The 27,162-nt window shown below is 39.6% G+C and overlaps 1 protein-coding gene across 6 annotated transcripts in view; it reads left to right on the top strand.

Annotated features, from left to right (window-relative positions):
- Dtwd2 (DTW domain containing 2) overlaps positions 1–27,162 on the top strand; it is a 56,618-nt gene that overhangs the window by 21,558 nt on the left and 7,898 nt on the right. For 2 of the 6 annotated variants that reach the window (XM_048334005.1, XM_048334008.1), the window contains exon 6: positions 1,572–1,889. The exons of 2 other annotated variants lie outside the window; for them this stretch is intronic. In XM_048334005.1, the coding sequence (XP_048189962.1) occupies positions 1,572–1,742 (171 nt within the window). In that variant the 3' untranslated portion in view covers positions 1,743–1,889. Of the gene's footprint in view, positions 1–1,571; positions 1,890–10,666; positions 11,863–22,302; positions 23,018–27,162 lie in introns of those variants that run through there. 2 more of the 6 variants (XM_048334010.1, XM_048334006.1) reach the window with 2 other exon arrangements.

The following is a 27,162-nucleotide window of genomic DNA, read 5'->3' as shown; positions in this document are numbered from 1 at the left end:
TACTTCTCAAAACACAGAACTTAGCACATTGTAGTCTTGAGTCTTTTGATTCATCTTCCTCATTTGCTCTAGAGCAGATTTTCAGCATCTGTATGTAGCAAAGTACAGAAGTTTAGTTCCATGGAAGGAGGAGCATGATAGGAGTTGTGAAGTAGTTTTGAATTGTGCCTTGATCACTTCCAGTCAGCTCTGTGGCCACTGTTCATAGAACCTCTCTGTACCTTTTCTTTTCTTTTGAGGTGTGAAGGATGCAACCCAAGGCCTTGCACATGCTAAGCAAGTGCTCTACTGTTGAGCTGTCCCCAGTACTTTTTTTTTTTTTTTTTGGAACAGAGACTCACTGTGTACCTTATGGCTTTGAACTTACTATGTACCCAGGTCTGGCCTCAAGACTCATATTTCTCTCCCTTAGCCTTTTGAGTACTGGTTTTACAGGCATGTGTCATTAGACCTGGCTTTTTAAATTTTAATGTTTGTATGTATAGTTATCTCATAGTACTCTGTGAATTAAGATCATGTGTGTTCTCAGACATTGGTCTTTGGCCTGTTTTCACATTATTTATTCTTGCCTGTAGATTGGTAGAAGAAAAATGTGTGTGTGTGTGTGTGTGTGTGTGTGTGTGTGTGTGTGTGTGTGTGTGTGTTGGTCCTGGGGTTTGAACTCAGGATCTGAGCACTGCCCCTGAGCCTCTTTTGCTCAAAACTAATGCTTTACTAGTTGAGCTCAACTTCAGAGCTCAACTTCTGGCTTTAAATTTTTTTTATTTTTTTTGTGATGAGTTGGAAATAGGAGTCTCATGGACTTTCTTGCCTGTGCTGAAACTTTGAGCTGCATTCATCAGATCTCAGCCTCCTGAGTAGTTAGGATTACAGGTGTATGAGCCACTGGCACTAGGTCAAATTTGGTGATTTTTCTTCAAGTACTGTAATATTTACCAGGATGTTACAAGGTCTTCCTCTACTTGGGAAGTTTTACCTTAGGAACTTGCTGAACAAGCTTTGAGCTATATTCAGTCTAAGTACCTTAGCTCTACTCAGCGTCAATGGTTGGCAGTAATGGTCCCTTGAAACCTGTCTCTTGGCACATGCAGATGAAAGGATTTATAAAACAATCATTTTCCCCAAGTCAACTTTTAGAAATGAGTTTATTTGTTCCAGTCCCTCTCTTATGTAGCCTATTTCATGGCCTCAGTGTGATGTTCTGTGTATGGTGACATTGTCATTTACTGCGTATCAAATTGTGTGCTTAACAGTTTTCTTCTTAATGGTATTGGGGAGTGAGCCAAGGCCCTAGGCAAGTGTTCTACCATTTGAGCTGTGCTCTCTGCCCTTTTGTTTTCCGTCCTTCCTACCCATTTCCTTCCAAAAATCAATATTTATGTCTTCACTAGAATTCCTTCATGGTATGTAGCCTATGAATTTATAAATAATTACATGAATTTTATAATATTTGCTGTTTTTTACAGTTGAACAATGCTGATATTAAAAGAAACATCTATTTTTATAGGAAAATGTGGATGGAATATTATGATTTGTTATGGCTGCTGTTTTAGTATTTTTTTTCTTAACAGACTTTGCTTCGCCCTCTCCAAGCCTTATGCTCTTTCCAGCTTCAGCATGGTGCTCAAATCCGCCTCAGCAAGGAACATCTTCTGAAAAATGGATTGTACCCCAAGCCAATGCCCACGAGCAAACGCAAGCTCAGAAAAATGGAACTCTTAATGAACAGTGTTAAAATTTAGTGCAGTAGTTCTGATGCTGTTTTACCTGTCGTTCACTGGCAATATCAAGTTACATTTTCATATGGTTAAGATATGTGGGATTTTCACTGTCAAGAGAAATATGAGGGTTGCTATGAGTCTTAAGAAGGAAGAAAAACAAACAACAATTTGCTGCCTTGGTAAAAAGAAAAAAATGATACTGTATTTGTTTTTAAAATGTGCCTCTAAAACACTTTCCAAATCCATAATTTAAAGTATAATTCATTGTTGAGCTAGGGTTAGAAGCTCTTGTTTATAAAATGAAGAAAATTGTGCCTGATTGGAACAGTATTGTTTCTGTTTGTGTTTATGGACAATGAAGTTTCCTTAGTAGCGTATATATACATCAGTTTATAGGCTTGTACATGAGCTTAAGTTTGGAGTGAGTAGCAAAAGAAAATTATGATGATCAAATAGTTTATTTTGAATTATTTCCTAAAATCATATAAAGGAATAAGGAAACTGAGCATTGTTCAAAGGTTAAACTTGCACTCGGTTAAACTTGCACTCAGTTAATGTGATATATATGTTCTGCTAATTGCACAAATTCTTCCATTTTGAAGTAGCACACATTTTCATTTACATTTGCTTTGTGATGTGTTTTGATTTTTCAGAATCCACTGTACAGGCATTTTGACTGTGGTAAGCCGATTTTATTGAGGTTTCTCAGTGAAAATAGCTGGACTAGAATACAGCTGTTATTTTGAGAACACATTTCTGTAAAAGAGGTCTATTTAAATCTTTTTTTTAAATGGGCAAAGACTTTAATATGAGGGAGCAAATTCCTTCAGCCCCATTGGGAAAATATTTATAGAGATTTTGTATAGAATGAGGGAAATTTATGTATTGTATATTTACATCCAACTTAAATTTAATACAGTAGGTACATTTTTGGCAACAAGTGGGGACTTTGGTCTTTGTTCAAGACTGTTAGAATTTCCTGTATTCACTGTTAAATTGGAAGGAAAAAACTAAACATGCAAATTTAAGAGGAAGCATAACAAATATGTGTGTGTGTGTTTGTGTGTGTGCAGGAGTATCTATATGCTGTGTTAGCATATGAGTGTGTGGATGCCAGTGGAAGCATGAATGTGAAGTAATGGCAATTTCTGAATATTTTCAGATTCATTTATTGCTTGTGTTAGACCTTGAGCGTATATTGTTTGAATGTGTTTATGAATGCATTGTGAGAATGTGTGAGTGTGAACATGAGCATATACTAGTGACTGTTATTCAGGCCACAATTAGAATACTAACAAATGTTTAGGAAAACTATGCAGAAAATATTTTAAAAATATTAAACATTTATATATTTCTGTCTTCAATTGTTGACTTATTTTTGCAGTGAAAAACAGATCAGCTCATTTATAATCTGAAATGCCTAATATCAAATGATTATTTCTATAAAAATGGGAGAACTACTATAATGTATAATAAAATTTTCAACAAGTGGGTTGAAAATCATCTTTCAGTAATTCTTATGTCAAAATTAAACTTTACAGATTCCTTTTAATGTTATTATTGCTTTTTTGAAGACAATGTATGACAACACTTATATTTCAAAACTTAACAGATTGACTTGTAAAAATAATTTATACTGATCTTTAAGAGTACTTTTAAATACTTATATGCATATTTACTGTTTTAGGAAATGGATAAATTTTTCTTTTAGGAAATTTGTTTGGATAGAAGGAAGACGACAGATTAGAGACAGTTAGCACTTCTGTCTCCACATATCTGAAACAGAAAATCAGGCGTGTAGCTGCAGGGAATGGTGTACAATGAGAAAGGTGCAGGAGTGTAGTGCTGGACAGTGACTAAGTAGAATCCAGAAATATTGAGCCTTAGGTTGGTATAAGAAATCATGATCCTAATGTACGCTGCAAGATAAAAATGGAAGAGTATGGGAGAGTTTCCATCAGTGGGGCTTCAAGCAGAAGAGAAAAGGAATGTGAGCTCCCTAGGTTCACAATCTGGAACTAAGCAATAAGGCAGGAAGGAGATGGGTGATCACTGCAGCCAGCAAATCCTAGAGGAGTGGCCCCCTGTACTTCCTTACCTGCTCCCTGGTACTCTGGTGGGTTCATCTTGAGAGAGGTCTTATATAGCCAAATCTTTCAGATAAATGTGTAAATGACAGTGCTGCCAGGGCCTCTTCTGCACTTTGTGGGCAACCATTCTTAGAATCATGTGAGTCCAAGAAGCTGGCTGTAACTTTGATGCAGATTCATTAGGGTCTACTTTGTGGCAAGTCCTGGCCAAACTGCGGAGGGAAGCCAAGGAAGGGAGGCCAAATGTATGTGAAACTGAATAACATGGTGCCCTCCCTTTCTCTTCTTTCCTCCTTGCCCTTTACCCAGTTCTCTCTTCTTCTCCACTCATTTCATTATTTATGTCTTGTTCTGTGTTTTATTGTTTTTCCTGTTTTTATAGTTTCATCGTATATACTTTTCTACATCTTCATTTTCTTTTTTTCCTCTTCTGCTCCTCCTCTTTTGATTAACTATAAAGTAGGGAAAGATGAAAAAAGGATTCTGCTTCCTTCACAGGAAATGGAAGTAAGGACTCTCTAGGTGGCATTTTATCTGTAGACTTCGTAGTTTCTGAATATATGATGTGATGTCATATGTCACCTAGCAGTTTAGAATCTTTAGATAATGGTCATATGTCACCTAGCAGTTTAGAATCTTTAGATAAGAGTTCTGGGTGAGATGGCAAGCTGTCCCGATATGTGGACAGTAGGTGATCTTTGGGTTTGTGCCAGAGATACGTTTTATTTTTTCTGCCTCTACTTCTTCAAGGAGCCTTGCATCTTCTTAGTCCTCGAAAGAGAAGGCAGGTACTGATAACCTCTCTGTCTTCTTATTCTTTTAACTTAATATCTAAAAGGAGATGGTGCAAGGAAGCTCTTTTTCAGCTTACTTCCTGGTTCTGATTATTTTGTCACTTTATTTATTTAAAAACAATATTTTCTCTGTTTCCTCATTCATCTACTCTACCTCTGTTTTCTCCTCTGTGTGTGGAATTGGGGGTTGGGACTTGCAGAGAAGGCTGCCCACTAAGAAGATCCACATAAAATTGGAAGAGATATCCATCTTAACAAGTACAAATTGAAATATAAACTTGAACATACGCCTCCAAAAATTTATAACATCTTAGTAACTGAATCCAAAGGATGTTTAAATGGTTAAAGTGTGAACGAATTCACAAGTCTGGTTTTAAAAATGATCAGTTACCTCAAAGAGGATTAAAAAGCCCTCAAATGAGTGAAGTAAGGAATTAAAGACTTAGTAGACATTGAAATTTAGAAGGAATGGGGGAAAAAACAGAAATCTTAGAAAAGCTTAATAAGTAAAAACAAAAACAAAACTCAGTGGAAATAATTACCAGTAGACTTGATCAGTAAGAAAGAATATCAGGTCTTAATTGTGGAATTATTGCATTCAAAAAATAAATCACGACCCTAGTTTCTAAGATTGCTGAGACCTGATTAAAAGGCCAAATCAAAGCATCCACAGGTAGCAGGAGCAGCTCAGGCTGAAGTAACAGAATGTTCTGTGTGATTACAACAACAACAAAAAAATTCACATAAATTTAAGGAAAGATAAAGACCTCAAAATACAATACACATTTAGATTCCTAAATAGGTGTGACTGGAAAAGAACTCAGGCAATGTAGTTGGAATGCCAAGAGTGCCACACATGGTGGTTCACACCTGTATCGCTAGCTACTTGGAACAGAATCACAGTTTGAAGCTGGACCCAGATGAAAAGTCTATAAGAAAAATCCCTGAAGCAAAGAAGAGTGAGGGGTTCAAACCCGAGTGCCCCCCCCACTACCAGACAGCATATTGAAAGCCTCAAGAAGCACAAAGTTATAGAAGGCAAACAGTTATATCACATCTCTCAGCAGAAACACTAAATCTAAGAAAGTATGGAATGGTGTATTTCAAGCCATTTGAATGCCATTCAAGATTAGTATGTCCTGCAAAGTTGTTCTTTAAAGTCAGTGGAGAGATGCTAAGGTAAGTACAAACTAAAGAAATGCATGAGGGGCTGGGAATGTGGCCTAGTGGTAGAGAGCTTGCCTCATACATGAAGCCCTGGGTTTGATTCCTCAGCCAGAAGTGGCGCTGTGGCTCAAGTGGCAGAGTGCTAGCCTTGAGCAAAAAGAAGCCAGGGACAGTGCTCAGGCCCCGAGTTAAAGCGCCAGGATTGGCAAAACAAAGGACAAAAAACGACTACTAAGCATTACAGATGATACTTGAAAAAAGTCATATCCATAAGAGCTGAGTAACAAAATCACAACAGAAATAAATGAACAAATAAGAATCAGGAAGGAATCAAATATATTCATTCTAGTAAACAAGCAGACTTCTAAGAAATGAGGGAGAAAAAAATTAGTGTTTGGGTCAGCCGAGAAGATACCAATAAAATTACAGGAATTGGAGCATACCTCTCAATAACCTTCCATGTAAGTGGTCTTCACTCTCGAGCTAAAAGATGCCTGGCTGGTGGAATTAAAAGATTCACATATTCCTTAGCCATAGATGAACACCTCAGTAGCAAAGACCCGCAGACATTAGTGAAAGATATAGGCACCGATGGCTCATGCCTATAACCCTAACTACTCAGGAGGCTGAGATCTGAGGACCACAGCTTAGAGACAGCCTGAGTAGAAAAGTTTGTGAGACAAGACTTATTTCCAATTAAACAGCAAAAAACTGAACTGGAGGTGTGGCTCAACTGATAGAGTGTCAGCCAAGGGTGAAAACAATGAGAGTGAAGCCCTGAGTTCAAAAGAAAAAAATCTTGGGAAATTATTTACCAAGAAAGTGGAATCTGAAATCAAGAGTAGGTGCACTATTTTCTGGCCAGGTAGATTTAGGACAAAATACAGAGTTCACTACATACTAATAATCCATCAAAAAGATAAAGTTATTGTAAGTACATATTCACAATGTCAGCACATTTGTTTCAACAACACTGCTGGACTTAAAGGGACAGATAGGTCTGGACATGATAATAGTGGAATATTCAGTGCCCTGCTCTCATCAACAGCTGGAACATCCTGAAAAAAGAACCAAAGTTCAGAGCTAAGTTGCACCATAGGTCAAATAGACATTTACAGAATGTTCCATACCTGTGAATTACACATTCTTTTCAGTATTCCATGAAAGTTTACTTAACAGACACCCTGTAGTCCATAAAGTCAATCTTAATAAATTGTCATAACATTCTAATGGAATGACTGGAAATGAACGAGTAAAACTACAGAAAGTAAACACATGGATATTGAAAAATAGGCTTTTGGATGATTATTAGGTCTTTGAAATATGAGGAGGGGATTAAAACCTTCCTATCAAATGCAAATGAATATACAACCTGTCAGAACCTATGGGATATAGCAAAAGTCACCATAAGGCGTAAGTTCATATATATGAGTGCTACATTAAAAAAAATAAGAGGGCTGGGGATATAGCCTAGTGGCAAGAGTGCCTGCCTCGGATACACGAGGCCCTAGGTTCGATTCCCCAGCACCACATATACAGAAAACGGCCAGAAGCGGCGCTGTGGCTCAAGTGGCAGAGTGCTAGCCTTGAGCGGGAAGAAGCCAGGGACAGTGCTCAGGCCCTGAGTCCAAGGCCCAGGACTGGACAAAAAAAAAAAAAGATGTCAAACAGCCTAATAAAATATACCTCAGGTACATAGAAAAAAAGCCAGATCCTAAAGACTTGACTTAGCTAGGTTATAAAGTGATAGTAGCAAAGTCAGCCTTGTGCTAGCACGAAAGATCCATGGACTAATGCAAATATAATGGAAGTTCCAGAAATAAACCCACATAGTTTATAGGCATGTGATTCTTGACAAGTATACCCAAAACATCGTTTGGATAAAAGCCTCCAACAAGGGAGGCTGGACATCTCTGTCTCTCACCCTGTACAAGTGAGTTCACAATGAAACTTCCTCATACTACAAATTATACTAACTCAAAATGAAATATTTTGTGGTGAGATCTGTTCCATTATAACAGGGCCAGTTCATCTGCTTGCCATCTTGTTCTTTCACGTCCACTATGGGTTGGCGCAGAAAGAGGCCAGCTTGTTGGCCCCAGATTTCTCAGTTCTCAGATCTCTAAGGAAATACATTTCTGCTTTTTTTTTTTTTTAAAGTCACCTAGCCAGTGGTGGTGTTAGAGCAACCCAAACCGAGTATGCTTCGACCTTGTATTAGGGTTTTGTCTGGGAAGCAAAACTAACATCAGTATTACAGAAAAGGAATTTATTACAGTAACTAGACCTTACATGATTATGAGTGAAACTGAAAAAGTGAAAATTCATAAGGGGAACAGAGAATCAGAAAGTGAGTGCTCATCTTGTAGTTCTGGTATGTGTTGATTTAATGGCTTCCTATAGAACATGGCTGATCAATCTCATGAGGACAGATAGTTCAATTATAAGCACCGACATACTGATCATTTGTTCTCTTCATGTAGTTTTTCAGGTTCAGTTTATCCTTTATTTTGATAACTGATTAATATTCATCTCCAGGTCCTGGAAAGTTTTTGCTTGCTATTATCTTCTTAATAATCTAATATAGTGTTTAGACCAGAATGGTCATGTACTGTTTGTCAAATTAGTAAGCAACGAAGGAATGGAATGGTTTCTAAAAAGGCTTTAGTTCTTGTGTTTAAAGTATTTTGACATCATTTGTATACATATAGGATATGATGAAGGAATAGTTTAGGATTATTTAGCATGCAATAGAACGAAAAATCAAAGATGTAATTATCTGAAAGAAATCTTTTTCTGTACGGAAGTCCTTTTTTGTACCCAAGGTGAAGGTACAGAAGAGATCTATTATGCAGAATAAAGCAAATGGGCTCCCTTTCCACATCTCATAAGGTGAAATTTTGCTCTAGTTTTTTGCTCTAGTTCTTTCAAAAAGAAAATTCCTTGGGTTTTCCCTCTTGAAGATTTTTTAACATCTGTAAAAGAACAGCAGAACTTGGATTTATTTAAAATAGTTGGAAAAAGGTTGTACTTTCCTTTAAAAATATTTTAAAATAGGGCCTCACTATGTAGCCCAGTCTGGTCTGAAACTATGTAGCCAAGGCTGGCCTCAATATTGATATTCTACTTCTTTTGCCTCTGAGTTCTGGGTTTACAGGTGTGTATCACTGGGCCCAGCTACTAAGTTGTGACATGATTTCTGAAGGGACAGATCAGGGATTTATTGTTGTTTCCTTTCAGTTCTGATATCTAACCCAAGGCCTTGCAAATGCTAGGCAAGCCCTCTACATTGAGTTGTGCCTCCAGCCCTGTGTTGTCCTCACTAATTGTGTATTATAATTGCTTGAGAATTAAGTACGGGGGCTGGGAATCTGGCTTAGTGGGAGAGTGCTTGCCTTGCATGCATGAAGCCCTGGGTTCGATTCCTCAGTACTACATAAACAGAAAAAGCCAAAAGTGGTGCTGTGGCTCAAGTGGCACTAGTCTTGAGCAAAAGAAGCTCAGGGTCAGTGTCCAGGCCCTGAGTTCAAGCCCCAGGACTGGGGGCGGGGGAGAGAGAGAGAGAGAGAGAGAGAGAGAGAATATTAAGTATGTAATTCCAAATGGTTAGTGTCTTTGTAACAGATTACATCTCAAAAAGCAGGTATACTATTATTTCATAGTAATCAGAATGGCTACTTTCATGAGTTTAAATTTGGAATTGCCCAGATTCTTGATTTTAGATAGGAAAAAATGATGGTGCTGTATATATTTTTTACTTTGTCTTTTTTTTAATTAAACTTTTTTCTTTATTGTCAAAGTGTGGTATAGAGGGGTTACAGATTCATATGTAAGGCAGTGAGTACATTTCTTGTTCAATTTGTTACCTCCTCCCTCATTTCACCCCCTCCCCCCTTTCCCTTTCCCTCTCTCCCCAAGAGTTGTGCAGTTGATTTGCACCAAATGGTTTTGTAAGTATTGCTTTTGGAATGATTTGTCTTTTGTCTTTTGTCTCTCAATTTTGATATTCCTTTTCCCTTCCCCAGTTCTAATACCTGTATAAACAGTATCCAGGGTATTCGGATGAGATGTAGTGGTAGTGGGGGTACAACCACAGGAAGGGAATACAAGAGAAACAAAACTAAACAAAACAAAGGTGCTGGATATATATATATATATTTTTTTTTTTTGGCCAGTCCTGGGCCTTGGACTCAGGGCCTGAACACCATCCCTGGCTTCTTCCCGCTCAAGGCTAGCACTCTGCCACCTGAGCCACAGCGGCCCTTCTGGCCGTTTTCCATATATGTGGTGCTGGGGAATCGAACCTAGAGCTTCATGTGTAGGAGGCAAGCACTCTTGCCGCTAGGCCATATTCCCAGCCCCTGGATATTTTTTAACCATCATTATTCATCTATTTGTTCCTAAAGTAAATAGGTTTCTTAAGATTAAAAAAGCCAACCTGACCATGGTATGTAGTGGTCAGTAAACAGAATGTTAATCCTCAGCCACTGCTGGTGACTTTTTTGAACTTTTCATCACAGTGGTAATGTCTGTCTTTGTAAGGAATAATATAATGAGGATTTTTTTTTTTGTTTTTTTGGTTGGTTGGTTGGTTTTGCTGGTCCTAGGGCTTGAATTCAGGGTGAGCGCCTCTCTGTGCTTAAGGCTAGTGCTCACCCCTTGAGCCACAGTGCCACTTCCAGCTTTTTTGAGTAGTTTATTGGAGGTAAGAGTCTCATAGACTTTCCTGCCTGGGCTGGCTTTGAACCATGATCTTCAGCTCTCAGCCTCCTGAGTATCTAGAATGACAGGTGTGAGCCACTGGCACCCAGCATAGGTAGTATTTTACATTAGATTAATATACATGTCTCAGTCCTTGTGATCTAGTGGTTAAGTCCCTAATTTGTCCTTTCAGAAGCTGGGTCACATGGACATCCTGTTTGATTGGGGATAGAACACAGTTTTTCCTTTTGAGTGCAGAACGTTCTCAACGTGTGGCAAATCTGTCAGATGCGCATCAAAGCTTCATTGGATGTTTCTTATAAAGAAAATTCTCTCCTTAACCTACTTCAGTTTATTATCACCAGGATATAATTCAGAAATAGGAGTGCAATGTATGTTGACAAGGCCTTCCCGCAGAGAAGCTGTTCCAGTTAACTTGCTGATTTTCAGAGGCAGGTGCCCCGTGTAGTGCATAATTTAGGTAAGGCAGCAACAAGGGATCCCACTGACCAATGATTCTAGGGAGGAAGTCATGCTGGAACCAAAATATTCTATGTAAAATGTATGACATTCTTAATGCTCATATTTAATATTTAATAAACCTAGTCCTGGGGGTGAACCTTTGAAACACAAGTTCAGCTATCTGACTGGCATTTCTGTATGCCATAATTAGAGCTGTCAGAACAATCTCTTTTAAAGTAGAACAAGCAGGAGCTTGAGTGCTTGTTGTCTAGAGCTGCACCAGCATTCCTTGATGTGAATACAGAGTTTCCCCAAGGGGAAAGCTAAAAATACACTTTCTGGTTGTGAGTGCAGCACTGCATATAATGCAAACACACAGGCACATGCACTCCAAAGGAAATGACAATTTTCAAGGCTGAAGTGGAGATCTTTTTAAATTATTTACAAGTTTATAAATGAGTAGGTGTAGCCAAAAATCTATGAAGAAACCTAGAAAAACATTTCTGAAATTATGTTATGGAATAAAGAGATTTCAAAATATTTTTATAATGTGGAAGAGAAAATTGGGCTATATCTGAAAAAAAATCCTACAATAACAGGCAATATACATCTCACAGAACTGCTTTTAATTTTTATCTCACAAGTACATGAATTATGATCATGAAGCAAAATAAATGTCTCATAGAGCCTCCATTCTCCTTTGCTTATAAAGTTATTACAATCTGAAATAGGAGTTTCCTGTTTTCACAAAATTCTGATGCATTGCTATGAGTCCACCAATAATATGCATGGAACTGTTTACAGCAGAAAAAAAAAAAGCTGTGGTTTTGCACCAGAAAAGTTGATTCCTCCCCTTCCAACTTGTTGGCTTAAATACTTGAAAAATCAATCCACAAGGTTCTCTTGGGTGTGAAGGAGAAAAGTGAAGTCTACCGGATACACACACACACACACACACACACACACACACATACATTTGATACTTGAACTCAGAGCCTTATACTTGGGGGCATAAGCACTCAAACCATTCTGTCAGCTCTTCATTTTGCACTGATTATTCTTGACATAGTGTCTCTATGCCCAGGCTTGCCTGGACTGTGAAGCTCTTATTGTGCTTCCCTACATTACTAGGATGGCAGGTGCATGCCTGCCACACCCACCCACACTCCATGGTGAGGGAGTCTCATTGTTATGCCCTGATTTCTACCTGCAAGTAGCTGAGGATACAGGCTCGAGTTCCTGTGCTTGGCACAGTGTGAACAGGACCTTGGCTCACCTCTAAGCATGACTCCATGTTCCTCTTACCAAAATGCCTAATCATGAGTCCTAAGGAAGGAAGTAGATAGGACATAATTGTGTTGTACTTCTTCCCCTAATTTTGTTACGGGTTCACTCAGAGTTGCTCTCTGATAGAGCTGGAGGGGCGATGATAAACTATTTCCTTAAAAAAGATACAATAGGGCAGTAGATTGCAGACTAACATTTTTCCATGACTGGCATATTTTAATTAGAAAAGTCATCAGCATTTCATATTTCTTACTTTAAAAGTAAAGATTTCTAGCCAGGTGCCAGTGGCTCATACATGTAACTGTAGCTACTCAGGAAGCTGGCTTCTGAGGATAGCAGTTTGAAGCCCATCTGGGCAGGGAAGCCTGTGAGACTCTTGTCTCCAGTTAACCACCAAAAACCCAGAAGTGGAACTATAGCTCCACTGGTAGAATGCTAGCCCTGAGCAGAAAAGGCCAGGGACAGTGCCCAGGCCCTAAGTTCAAACTCCAGTACCAGAACAACAACAACAAAAGTCAATATTTGTCTTCTAAAAGTAGAAGGCTTGGGCTGGGAATGTGGCTTAGTGGTAGAGTGCTTGCCTAGCATGCATGAAGCCCTGGGTTAGATTCCTCAGCACCACATAAACAGAAAAAGCCGGAAGTGGCACTGTGGCTCAAGAGGTAGAGTGCTAGCCTTGAGCACAAGAAGCTAGGGACAGTGTTTAGGCCCTGCGGCCAAGCCCCAGGACTGACAAAAAAAAAAAAAAAAGATTGTCTCCCTTTTTAAGTGCATATTGGAATTTTCTAGATGTGTCCACATAGGCATTTTTGGTGACAAGTCACCTTTCAGTAGGAACCAAATTGCTTTGCTCAGGATCTTGTTCCTTGTGGCAGAGACATGGGCATTAAGCCACAGCTCTGATTGGTGCCTGAAAAGTTTCACATGTTTTTTTGTTGTAACTGTAGTTCTTTTTTTTTTTTTTTGGCCAGTCCTAGGCCTGAGCACTGTCCCTGGCTTCTTTTTGCTCAAGGCTAGCACTCTGCTACTTGAGCCACAGCGCCACTTCTGGCCATTTTCTGTATATGTGGTGCAGAGGAATCGAACCCAGGGCCTCATGTATACGAGGCAAGCACTCTTGCCATTAGGCCATATTCCCAGCCCTGTAACTGTAGTTCTTGAAAACAGGTTTCAGTATATGGGAATGATGAGATTAATGGTTCTGAAGGATTGTGTGGCATCCAGCTTTAGAATGGATGCTCTGCAAGTTCATCAATTGTACATATATATAGATATATACATATCTATATATATGTATGTATATGTATATACAGAGGGACAAATAGAAGCAAGGGTTAGTGGTGCTCTGCTCCATCCTAGGTTTAGGCACTGCCCACCTTCTCCTATGTTTATGTCTAAAGAGAAGTGAGGAGTAGTGAAGGTTCATGTCGGAGACTAAGGCGAAAGTGCTTATATCGCTATTGCTTTCCTGTAAATTGGAAGTGTTTTAATGCGAGGTCGTGATGTTTTGTTGTGTTTTCACTCCTAAAGTTAGACAAATGTGTTAAAAGCATGTGTTGCAGAGTCAGCATCTGAGGAAGTATTCTAATGTTAGAAAATGAATGTACAAGTGTTAAAGCGGCTAACATTTCCACAGAGTGTAAAGGGCGGCAGTCGGGGGGGGGGTGTGCTTGTGCCATAGTAAATGGGAGAGAGGATATGAGAGAGTGTGTGTGTGTATGTGTACACATACATATGTGGAAATCACAGGGTTGCCTGTGAGATTAAACCAGATATAGAGAGTTGAAATGCCAAAGTCACCTTCTTTCTATATTTCTACATGTGTTTTCTTGGCTGCTCCTGATGTTTGCATTTTTTGAAGGCTTCTCAAGGAATATTAGTGTTGAGTAATTGATAAAATGAGTAAGAGTCATCCAAAGGATGGGGCGACTCACAGTTTCACAGCCTTTGTGAAAGCAGAATGTGAAGTTGCATGACAAAGGGAATGGGGCTGAGCTGCCTGTGGGGCGGGTAGACCATTCATTTCCATAGACCATTGGAGCGGCTGCTGTAGTCCTCAGACGTGCTCCCGATGAACACGTCCCTTCCACTTGCACTTTCTCATGGACTGTCAAGTGTCTTATTTTGGAGTCACCAATTGTTTTTCATGATTTTACAGAATGAGTCACCAAAAATTTTAATGAAATTGACCTGTGTATATTAAGCTTCTCCATTGTAGAGCTTTATTATGAGTTAATAAATTACTGAGTGAGTTTTTCCACTCTGGAATAGCAAAAATAATACAGGTATTTTTTGGAGCAGTTCCAGTTTCCCCAGAGAACATTCTCACGTCTGAATCAGGTCTGGAACAAAACTGTCTGATGTTATTCTGTTGTCTGAGATAAGGGAAAGAGCTACTGGTCTCATCTTGTGTTGGAATTTAACTTACTCTCTATTTGTGATCTTGACTCACTCAACCAGCTTTCTAGAACAGAACTTACTATTTCTGTCAAGGACTGTAGATCTGATCCAGAATCAGTCAATCCACATGTATTTATTTATTTGAGGTATAGGATCAAGAACATGGAAACACTACTCATTTCAAGGGTATATAATTACATTTTTTTGAGAAGTCTTTGCATTTAAAGGTAAGAGTTGATATGAGGCTTACTTAAATAAGAAATAGGCTTAAGTTTTGCAAGAGAACATGACATGTTTCACTCATATTGCTTTGCATGCACATAGAACCAAATATCCTAGATGAGTCACTTGATTTTCCAAACATGTCATTGAGTAGCACCTTTGGAGCTGATCAAAAATGAAATGTGATTTGGAGGATTTTTTTACTTTGATATACTTTCCCCTTTCCTTTCATTATGCGCCTCTGTGTTTGAGCTTCAGAGATACTATACATGGTTTCTCTTTAGAGTGATGTACTAGGCTAGAAACGTTTTGAATAGTTTAATATTCAGACATTTAAAATAAAACCTGAGGTTCTGGTAAAGTAAGTCTTGAATAAGCAAACAGGAATGGGGGTGGCAGTTAAGTATGTAAGGTATATTGTAGATGTAACTTCATCTTTATTGTTCATTGCTGGTATTATCTCATGAACTTGACTGATGAAGGTGTTCCTCCATGGGTATATTTAGCCTTCCTGACACTTTGAAAGCAAGGAGCTTGAGAAATATATCCATCAATTTCACAGAGCTGGATTTCATGTGGTATGGAAGTAATTGGATGTCTGGATTTTAGTAGTACTGTTAGTTTTATCTTGAGGATCTTGAGGACCTCTAAGGTTTATGTAATACCCAGGTGTTAGTTAATTACTCGAGAGAATAATAAGTCAGTGACCAGTCTTCTTGAACCGGGCATTTGGTTAACCTGAGAAAATGTGTCTGTCTCCAGTCACTGAAGCTTTCCTTCTATAATTGACTGCTGGCTTTTGTCTTATTGACCCTTGCTAATTGTGTTGCATCTTCTGTCATTCCTTATCTGGAGCAAGGAGGAGACTCACATAAATATTAACAGCTGGTGAGGTCAAGAGGGCTCTGTTTATTCTTAGTTAATGTTCATAATGTGCCTGTGTAGGGGCCAGATCTAGGACTTGTTTGCCTTCAACATTTCCGGAGTTCAAATTACAAGTTGGGGCTCTCTTCTTTACACACAATACAACGTATATAGCCAATACCAGATTTCTCACTTTTGTATTTTTCATATTATATATTATTAAGGTAAAATTCTGTTTTATGAAGGACATAATTAAATTGCTTTTTCCCGCTAAGGATCAAATACTACTGCTTTGTTTTCTCCCAGTACCTATATATTCAGGGGTTTGCTTAAAGCAGTATTTTAGGATCAAATTCATTAGTTAGGATAAACTATTGATACAACCTGTTGTCACTGGTTTCTTGTTGTTTGCTGGGTATCATTCAGGTTTCTATATCCAGTCCTCAAATCTTGGCAAATTTGTTAAGTCATGTGAGATTGTGACCACAATGATAATGATTTGCTAATGTTTTTCTGAATTATATGATGAGCTAGTTCTTCGGCATAGAGGAATTGACTGGAATTAACTTTTGTTGAATAAGCTTTCCAAGGTGAGATATGACCTATCACTTCCTTATCCAAGGCTCTGTCTCCTACAATCAAATCTAAATGTGGCATTTGTTATGCATTTAGATGGGTCACAAGTGTATGAACATTCTATAGGGGTAGATGGTATAGACTTAAGAGCATACACTGGTATCTGTTCTGTCTCTCCTGTGTTCCTTGGAGTTTATTATATAATTATCTGAGTCTAAAGAGCTTCATGTTTTGCATCTTCCTAGTAACTGCCTCTGTTCTTACTGAGGAAAACCATGTGCAAATTCTGGAACATTCTGCTATGACCCCCCCCTTTTATACCCTCATGTTTCCTCTCTTCATTAACAGGTGTATATTCATTCCTCTGATGTCTCTGGGTAACCACAGTGGAGAATTCCTTCCTTTGTGTCACTATCTGTTCAGACTTATAGCTTTTGGTCTCTCCTGTAGGACTGTGAACTCAGTAAATGTAGATTGGTTGTTATCTCCTTTACCTAGAGTGTGTTAGATTAGCTAAAATTTCTGTATATATAAATTACCTACATTTATGACTTTCACCACACAAGCTTTTCTGGATAATTCTTTCTGTAGTTGCATTTGAGCTCTCTCCCTCCCTCCCTCCCTTGCTCCGTCCCTCCTCCCCTCCTCTCTCTAGTCCTGGGGCTTGAACTCAGGGTCTGTGCACTGTCCCTGAGCTTCTTTTGCTTGTTTAGCACTCTACCATTTGAGCCACAGCACTACCTTTGGCTTTTTCTGTTTATGTAGTAGAGGAATTGAATCCAGGGCTGGCTTCATGCATGCTAGGTGTGCACTCTACCACCAAGCCACATTCCCAGCCTTCATTTGAGCTCTCTTAGGACTAATCAGATACAACATAGTTGGGCCGGATGGACGAGCATGGTCTCACTCACATGCCCATCAACTGGAATATTTGGGATGACTTTCCCTGGATCTTTCACTTGGGCCTCCTCACATGATGGTGGGAAAACCCCAATAGAAGAAGAAGCTTGTAGAGTTTCTGTTGTATCATATTGATTTTACCTTGTTCAGCACAGATCACATTGGCCCTACTCAGGTTTGGAGTGGAAGGGATCATGCAAAGGCTGGATCAGAACTCATCATAGCTCATTGAGACTGAGTGAGGCTCATTGAAGGCCATTAACCCAGTACAGGCACTTACTAGATTTAATGGTTAGACAACCATTAAAGAACTGTATTTTAAAAGTCCTTTTCATTGGTTTCTTTTTTTTTCACATAGTGTTCCATGTTTCTCCTGCCCTTTTCATACATATTTCTATTACACACAGGGATATCTATTATCTCTCCTGAGATTCACAGTGAGGTATTTATCAAAAAGTTGGAAAATGTATTCATTTATACTCCACCTGTTCTTAAAAAAGTTTCCACTTCAACTTGGAACTAGAGGACAAAGGGTACTTTGGGAACTTTAACTGCACAACTTACAGCACGTAATATATGTTGCCTTCCAGGTCGGGTCTGTGCTTCTCAAAGGTACAAATATGAACAGAGGAAATATATTGTTTCTCAAATTCCAATTTTTAAAAGATAAAAACAACCCGCATCCCCCAATACTCTGTGCCTGTAAGGGTTCAGGGAAAAGGGCACTCTTACAAGCCGTAGGAATGGAATTGTAGCAACTATTCTGTAACGCAATTTGATAGTGCGAGCCAAGATCTTAAAAAGTTCATATTGAGTCAAGCCCAACAATCCCACTTCTAGAAAATCATTTTAAAGATAATCAGAGATTATTATGTAGAATAAATGGAAAACCGCTGATGGGGCAGTGATGAAATTACAGAGCAGTTCTATAATGGAATATTGTGGAAACCACAGGAAATGTTGTGTAGGATGAAATTATAATGACCTGGAAAATGGCTCGCAATGTAAGATGTGATTTGAAGGCTTAGAGTGGATGAATGCACTTCTACAAAACTGTTGATGTGAGTGTGTGTGTGTGTGTGTGTGTGTGTGCGCAGTGGCCAATAACTGTGCAGAGCTCATTCTGCTTGACACTGGACTCAGTTGGAAAGAAGAAAGAGATGGCTGCTTCCCTTGCTTGCTTAGATGAGTGGGAAAGCACCTACTGCATAGTCCCGATACTGATGGGGGCGCTAGCTAGATTTACACTGCAAAAGGACAAAAAAGGACTTTAAACAGACCTAACAGTGTATGCCTGTTAATAAAGCAGCACTGGGGACAAGAAGAGTTTCAGAGCATGGACAGTAAACTTTTATAGGCTAAACATGGAAGTTAAGTAGAGGAATTATCTGATTGGTTACAGCTAGTGTTGCCTTATTTGGGCTTGTGAGGATCAGTTGATTGCTTGTGACTGGCTGAAACTCAGCTACTTCCAATAGAAATGTACTTCTAAGTTACATCGTGGTTTGTTATACAGGAACTCAAAGAATGGGCACAGACTCAGGCTTGGAGTCTTATTATTTCACATAAATATATATCCACACACTTATATCTATGTCTGCATATACACTTATCTATTTTTACAAATGTATTAAAGATTAGGAGAAAATCCTTTCTGAAATATTGGATGTACTTGCGAGTAGTTTCTATTTGGCCTCCAACTGAAAAAACAAATTATGTACATACAATAAAATGAGATACAACAAAACTTCAACTAGCTAATGAGAAAGTAGTTTGGTCATTAGGAAAAAGGACCTATTGCCTTGGCTGGGATGGGTTAACCGTCACCTTACCTCTCCACGTGTTCCCATCAGATGACACAGATGACACAGATGACCAGTGCCTCATGCTCTCATAGCCTAAGTCATCAGACACAGGTGTTAGTCAACTATCACCTGGTTTGATTTTTATAATCAGGTGGACACTCTTTTGAGTATCAATGAAATTATGTACGTAGGTACATATGTTTTCAGAAGCAGAATGAGCTGGCTTTGTCACCTCGAGCCCTGTGTTCATGATCTACCAGGCAATACTAAGTTTTACTGTGTAAGCTAGTCAAGTAAAGTTCTTGGTCATGCATTAGTAATTTCAATTAATATAAGCTAATGTCTCAGAGGTAGATTCATTCTTCAAGTGTTGACAGAACCAGACTGCTGAGCTTTGCAGTGAATAGTCTGGGCCATATTCATTTTATAGTTTCCTCAAAATCTATTATATTTACTTTATACAATCTTTGCTGTTTTTCTTTTCCTTGTCAGAGAGTAGGATCTTTGAAGGCAGTTTTCCTTATTTTTTTTTCAATGTAGTTACATATTGTCATTTTTATATCTGGCTCAGTGCCTGGCATGAAGTATGCACTTAATTAACAACTATTGAATGAAAGCATATATAGTAATTCAGGCTATTTAACAGACACAATTATACACACAAACAGGTCCAAATATACGTTTTGGGAGAGTCATTCTTTACGGTTACTTATACATTACTTCATATGTATTAGCCCAATAGTCAAATAACTACATTTGTCAACTACAGTTCCATCTTCTCATCTGATGTGCAATTGCTTGTGTGAGCAGTACTGCAGTATTCTTAAAGAGTATGGACTTTATTTAAGGATGTGTTATGCTATAAATACTTGGTTCTAGCAAAACTTTCACTTGTAAGAAATGACAGTACCGAGCAGATATAATCCCATGTAGCCACGGGAAGAAACCTATCTAGCCTAAGTCTAAATAGAACTTAAGTTTATTCCAATCACATTTTCTTTTGTTGTGGTAAAAGTCTGCTCTGCCATGAAAAAGTCTGCGGAATGAACACACTGAGGGCTGAAGACTGAGCATTGGCACTGGCATTTTCTTCCCTCCATAAAGTAGATTGAAACAGATGGGGAAGAAAGGTAAATACCTGTGACCTCCTTTAAATAGGCCTCCACTGAAGTCATTGGGAATGAAATGAGGCCTGCAGTAAAGAGCCCTCCGGGAGACCCTCAGCTTTCCCCTCATCCAGTGGGATTGCTTTCCACTCCCAGCAACTCTTTCGTGCTGTCACAAGGAAAAACAGTCAATAAGTTAAGATGCAAACAGCGATCTCCATATATATCGAGAACATGTCTCAAATTCCATTTGTATGAAACAGCCGAGTGATGGTTTCCTGCTGCAGTAACTGCCCATTCCTCTGGGGAATGTGGGAAGCGTGGTGAAGTCAGCCCTTACAGTGAGGTGTTTTTCTTGATTTCACTAGGCACTTCATGCTCATTCAAAAAGAAACACTGCAGGTTTTCTCCCCCTCAGGGTATGTGCACACTCTTGTCCAAGTAGAAAGAGCCATCCTGGGCTGATCCCAGGGAGATTAGGTTGATCTTATGGCTGACTCCAAGGACTCCAGAACTGGCTCTAGGACGTGACTTGAGGCGACTCAGGTTTGAAGATGTCAACCTAATATGCAGCCAATTTGTAATAACCCTTCATGCTAGACTTACTTTGGTGCATATAGAACATGTGTGAAATATATGTATGTTTTATATACATTATTTTTCTTTGGTGTTTTACTTCTAATCATTTTTAAAACATCTTTTATATCTTTGTATGCATCGTTTAGTATTATATAGACCAAATGTAATGCTACCTTTGAGAATAATTCCTAAGAGTAGTGGATGATTTATTTCAAACCCAATTAAAACGTTAAAAAAATTAATTTTATAGGCTGGGTGCTGGTGGTTCACACCTCTACACCTAGCTACTCAGAGGCTGAGATCTGAAGATCATAGTTCAAAGCCGGTTCAGGCAAGGAAAGTCCATGAGACTCTTATCTCCAATTAATCACAGAAAAAAGCTGAATGTGGTGCTGTGGCTCACATGGTAGAGGACTAACTCTAAGCAAAAAGGAGCTCAGAGACAGTGCCCTGGCCCAGAATCCAAGCCTCAGGACCGGAAAAAGAAAAGTCGTACAAAGGGATTTCATTTCCACATGTCTATTGATAAAGACAATGCATCTTAATCAATGCCACCTCTTTCGTTCTCCCCCCTTCTCTCCCAACCCTCCCATCTCTTTAAGTTACTTGGTTCCATTGTCACATATGTATGTTGAATATTATGACTGTATTTCCCTACTCTTCCTCTGTTCATTCATCTGCCTCTTCTCTTCTTGTCCTCATTACTCACCAACAAAACATGTTTCAGCTTCCTGGTATTTTCTTAAGCTGTAAGTTAGTTATTCAACAGAGTTATACTGTGGGAATCCTCCATGGTGTATACCATACTTTAGCCTGTTTGTGTATATCTGTACATGACTGTGTAAGAAGAATACATTTCTCTTTTTGTTGGCACTGGAGTTTGATCTCAGGGCTCTGCACTTGTTAGGTGAGTGCTCTAGAAAATGAGCCACACCTGTAGTTCAAAACCAAAATTTTATGGTAAGGTTTTATTGTAGAGAAAATATTGCATAGTAGATTTCAGTGAAAATTTAAGGAATTTTTAAGAAAAAAGGAAAACATTTAGCTAAAAGAAGTTTAAGGAAAACGCAGTGAGAAAAAATAACCCCTGTTTGGGGGTTATAGAAATACAAGGAGTGGTCCAATATGCTTGAGGTTGCAACTGAAAAAAATTAGAAGGGTTATGTTCAGGAAGAAATTGCTAACTCTTGGAGCTTGACGTAAAAGGAAAACAGAATCTAGAGATGCAAGTGAAAAGTACTAACTAATAAATATTTGCCCATACTAGCATTTTCATTTCAAGTCATTACAGCCTGTGACATCAACAGTTGTTAATAGATAATCAACCCAAGCTGGCCTAAGCAAAGGAGGAATTTAATGGCTGTTGGAAGTTTGATGAGGGGTCAGATGGAGTCACGAGGCTCCCTTGTCGCTGCATTTTTCACCTATGCTTTCTCTTGGTTAAACTCTCCATGTCCAGTAGTGTTGTCCATTTGCCTCTCCCTCTCCCATCCTCTTTTCCTGGACAGCCTTGTAAAATTTGTGGGATTTCACTTTGATGAAACTATGACTCACCTCCAAACCTTAACTATGATGCAAGGAAATGCTGTGCTCTCATTCACTTATGCCTGGTCATTATTCTTGCCTAGGGTGAGGTGGAGGCCTGACCATCTGGTGGATTGAAAGAACAAATGGTAAGTTCTCAAATGAATAGCAAAAGCAAAAAAAGGCATCATGGGAGTTGAAAAGGCAACAATAAATCTCTACTAGATACACTAAGATTTATCTTCAGAACATCATTCTCCTTTTTGAAGGATACTAACTAACAAGAAGCAGATAATGAAGGGCTGTGAGGTGTAATTGGAGGTAAGCATTTCTGATTTACTTAATGTCATTCTTCAAAGTTGCAGCATTAACAAGCACTTGGAAGCATTAAGTGCACCTTTCCTCTGCACATGACTAAAGTTGTTAGGCTTTCTGAATAGGTTTATGGTATTTTTCTATTTCCCCCCCCCCCGAAAATGTTTACTTCTTATAACCAAGAGTCAATGCTTTTAGGAGATTCCTGTGTCTTTCTTATCTGTTCCTACTAAGAAAGCTTATAGTGGTTTACCCATAATTCAAATGTTTAATGCACTGACTTTAAAGCATTTGGTTTGGTTTCCTAGTTACCTTTCCCTGCCCCTTGTTTTCTGGGATCTAGATATGAAAATAGGAGGAGGGAAGTCAAGCCCTTACAATTTGAAACCAGAAAAGCATCCCACCTTCAGTGTTAAGAATCTCAGGTACAACAACTTAGTTGTGGCAACTTCATGTTTTGTGAAGGAACAAGAGATTATCTTTCAGTTACTCTGTTAAGAATAGTTTTTTTAAAATTGTTATTATAAAGGTGATGTGCAGAGGGATTGAGGTTATGAATGTTTTGTTTTATTTAATGATTGAAAAAATTCACTGCATTGGGCAGACATGACTCTTGGCAGAACTCAGATTTGGTTGAGGGTGCCATATTGGGACCCTCATCTTCTATTGACCTCCTATTTCTTGGTCTTCATCTTCAACCAGTCCTGTCCAAGGGCTTCCAGTCCTTACAGTCTGGGCTCCTGACTTTTCCATTTAGAAAGGTCCTCTATCCCCAGAGAGAGCCTCACACTCCACGCCGTCATTTGTCTTACCAGTCATCTAAAGCAAGCAAAGTAGAATCCTAATCTTGTAGCCGGCACTCTGGTGTGGCTAGCTGCCTCTACTGGAAATTAGTGGACTTAAGCCCCATCTATGTATTAATGCATGGAAGTGGTTTACTATATTGTTGTTCTTCAAGGAGGTTGACATTTGGTAAGAAACCACTTACATTCAAATTGCAGATTAGCCTAAGGTGGATTTTAGGCAGATCTAAGGTTCATTAGGTTAAGGAACAGTACAGCTTGCTGTATTTCTTCTGGGAAGTCTTTCTCTGTGTCTTACTCAGGAGATTCTTAGAAATCCCCCTTGTAGACAGGGTGGCTGGATATTGTTCTCAAGGACCTCCATCCAGGGCTTATCTGTGTGCCTGGCCATCTCTATGAGTTTTTGCACCCTGGATATTGTCCTACTCCTGATTATGTCCTTCCTACCATCTCCACCCACCTGACCATCCTGGGGCCACATTCCTTTAGTTCCCTTGTTGCCTTCCATTTAGACTTGACTCAGAGCTGTCTCTGAGTGGATTAACTTTGTAAATACGTGTGTAATAATATATAATGTTTGTGTAGTCATTCCTGGAGTTTGAACTCAGAGCCTTATGCTTGCTAGGCAGGCACTATATCACTTGTCTAGCCCTTTTGCATTTTAGGTTTTAAATTTTTTTTCCAGATAAGGTCATTTTCTGTTTTGGTTATCCTCAGACTGTGATCTTTCTACCTTAGACTTTCCTTATAGCTAGGATGACAGGCACTCATCACCATATCTAGCTTATGGATTGAGATAAGGTCTTATTAACATTTTGCTTGGCCTGGCATCAAGCCATGGTTGTCTTGATCTCTAATTTTCAAGTACCTGGGATTACAGGTGTTTGACACTGATGCCTTCATAAATATTCATTTTTTGGTGTCCCAAAAGGAGCAAGATATAGTCATCATGAGACTTCACAGAAGTGTTCCATCATCTGCCTGCATTTCCCCATCTTACTCTCAAAGGTACCATGAGAAACTTGAAAAAAAAAAAAGCCTCAATGAAATCTGGATTTTTCCTTGTCAAAAGGAAATGAGGGGGGGCTGGGAGTATGGCCTAGCGGTAGAGTACTTGCCTCACATACATGAAGCCCTGGGTTTGATTCCTCAACACCACATTTACAGAAAAAGCCAGAAGTGGTTCTGTGGCTCAAGTGGCAGAGTGCGAGCCTTGAGCAAACAGAAGCCAGGGACAGTGCTCAGGCCCCTGAGTTCAAGGCCCAGGACTGGCCAAATTAAAAAAAAAAAAAGGGAATGAGAACATTTTACATGAAGGAAATAATGTGAGTGCAATGGGACAACATCTTAAGTTTTATGTGTAAAACATTTAAATTATAATGTGTGAAAGATCTCCTTTTTTTTGGTCTGGAATCTATAGGGATTGGATGTAAGACATGTGTTTGCTAGGTAAGTGATCTGAGTCCTTTTGCTTTAGTTTGTTTTTCAGATGGGGTTTCATGCCTTTGTCCTGCTGGCCTTGAAACACAAGCATCCTAACCCCTCCTCCTCAGTAGTAATGAGATTATAAGCATGCACCACCTCGCCTAGTCCCCGAAGAATTCTTGACTCTCACCAGTGACTGCGTCTTGCCTTCAATCTCTTATTTTATGTGGCAGCAAAACCAAAACAAAAGAAAACATGACAGTTCTTAATATTTTGGTCACTTGGCCTTCTCTATTTTAAAAGTCTCTGGTGAGTTAATTTGTGTCTTTATACAAATTCAAGATAACGTTTTCTTACTAAGAAAAGGACATTCTTTAAAAGATTTGCTCCTTTGCTTTCTCCTTAAGGTGCTATGTGTGTAACTGGCAAGGGCAGCCTGAAGGAGACGAGCTTAGGGTGGCTGTCCTTAGTGGGGGCTTTGCCCTGTTTGAAGGGGCGGTCTTCTTTGTGGAAGTGTTATCATAGTTCGTATCTGTTGGTAGAGCTGCATCACGAATCAAGGTGAAACATATACATGCTATGAACCAGGACTTGTTCATTCGTCCCAGTAGGATCCAGGCAAAAAGTGAAAGGTGGCAAAGGGATGGTGATGATGTGCAGCTGATGTGCAGCTGTGATGGAATAACACATCTGTGGCCATGGCAGCATGGGGAAGAGTGGGCAGAGCACAGGTTCAGGGCCAGAATTGTCTTCATTGCTGCCCATTTCTTTTTTTTTTTTTCAAATTTTTATTATCAAACTGATGTACAGAGAGGTTACAGTTTCATACGTTAGGCATTGGATACATTTCTTGTACTGTTTGTTACCTTGTCCCTCATCCCCCTTCCCTCCTCCCCCTTTCCCTTTCCCCCCCTGAGATGTTCAGTTCACTTACATCAAACTGTTTTGCAAGTATTGCTTTTTTAGTTGTTTGTCTTTTTTTACCCTGTGTCTCTCAATTTTGGTATTCCCTTTCAATTTCCTACTTCTAATGCCAGTATACACGGTTAATTGCTGCCCATTTCTTTGAAAACCTATCTGAGCCCGTTTCATCGTCAGTAAAATGGGTAATGAATGTCCCTCTGATGCAAGAAAAGTGTCCACCAATAAGTCACATTACAAATAATGCCATCTTCTAAACACAATCCTCATTCTTTAACCTCCCAAAGAGGCAGCAGTTTCCTTCTTTTATCAGTGGTTGGGTTCATAATGTAGGGGACTTTCCCCATATAGCCATTTTTCTTTGAGACAATGTCTTCTCCTCAGAGGGATACATTTCTCTTGTTCCTGATGGAGCCAGAGGATCCCAAAGAACCACCTCCCCCCATCCCTCTGGGGTCCCAGCCAGTCCTGGTCCTGTGACCAACCATCATTCATCCTGGACCTGTGTCACACCCTCCTTACTGTGGCCTGAGAGGGCTGGCAGGACCTCCCTAGTGGCCTGTTGATGTCGACCGTGGGGATGTACAAGGTGGGTTAGGGAAAGGCCTCTGAGATTACTGTTCAGGAAGTCAAATGCTTTTCAAATCATAAGCAAGAGGATTTAGTACAGGGAGTTTAGGCCCACATTTCTCTCAAGAGAAAGACAGCTAAACTTTCCCACAGCCCTCACGGATTTCCTATTGGATGTCACCTCCCTGTCATGCTCTAAGTCCTTCCTTCTGGTTTTCCTCATCAGGACCTCTCTATGAGGCCCTTTCTCTCCGGGGTGTGTGTGACTGGCCCTCAGGCAGGAAAGCAGAAGCTTTTGTTCTAGGAAGAAGTTGTCACCTCTTGTGATGGTGCAGATGAAGGCCTGATCCAGGAGGTGGTGGGTCAGCATGATAAAGCACAAGGGCAGCTGGCCTCGCTTCTGATCTGTGGTGCCCAATTGCAGCCCAGCTAAGGAGAAGCAGATCCTGAGTGGAAGGGGTGAGTGGGGCTTCCTTCATCTGTCCAGAGAAGGGGCTCCACATTGTGACTTACCTCTTGTCTTCTCCAGCAACCTCCCCTTTGCCTGGATGTCCTTGAGACATGAGGAAAAGTGGTGGAGAGTGAAAGCCAGTGGTACCGTCCCACCTCTTGCTGATGGGGCCCAGTAGTTGGAAGTGTGCTGGTCTTTCTAACATGGATGAATGGTGATCTCAAAGGAGCACAGGCTGACTTCAAAGCCAGTTCAATGGAAATTTCTTTTGGGCTCTCTGTAACCTGCAAACATCTCCAGACATCCATGGGGATCTCTTTTTCTAGAGGTCCATGATTCTACAATATACCCTGTCCTCTGGTTTGGGAAAGTTGAAGCCTGTGCCCTGTTCATGCCGTAGATACAGATGGCCAGTAGGTGGTGCTAGGAGCATTTATAAAATGCTCAAGGTGCAGCACTGCCTTCTTGAAGCTGTGTAA

This window comes from Perognathus longimembris, chromosome 25 (genome assembly GCF_023159225.1).
Source record: "Perognathus longimembris pacificus isolate PPM17 chromosome 25, ASM2315922v1, whole genome shotgun sequence".
Classification (NCBI taxonomy): domain Eukaryota; kingdom Metazoa; phylum Chordata; class Mammalia; order Rodentia; family Heteromyidae; genus Perognathus; species Perognathus longimembris.
This window is presented reverse-complemented; position numbering and strand designations above follow the sequence as displayed.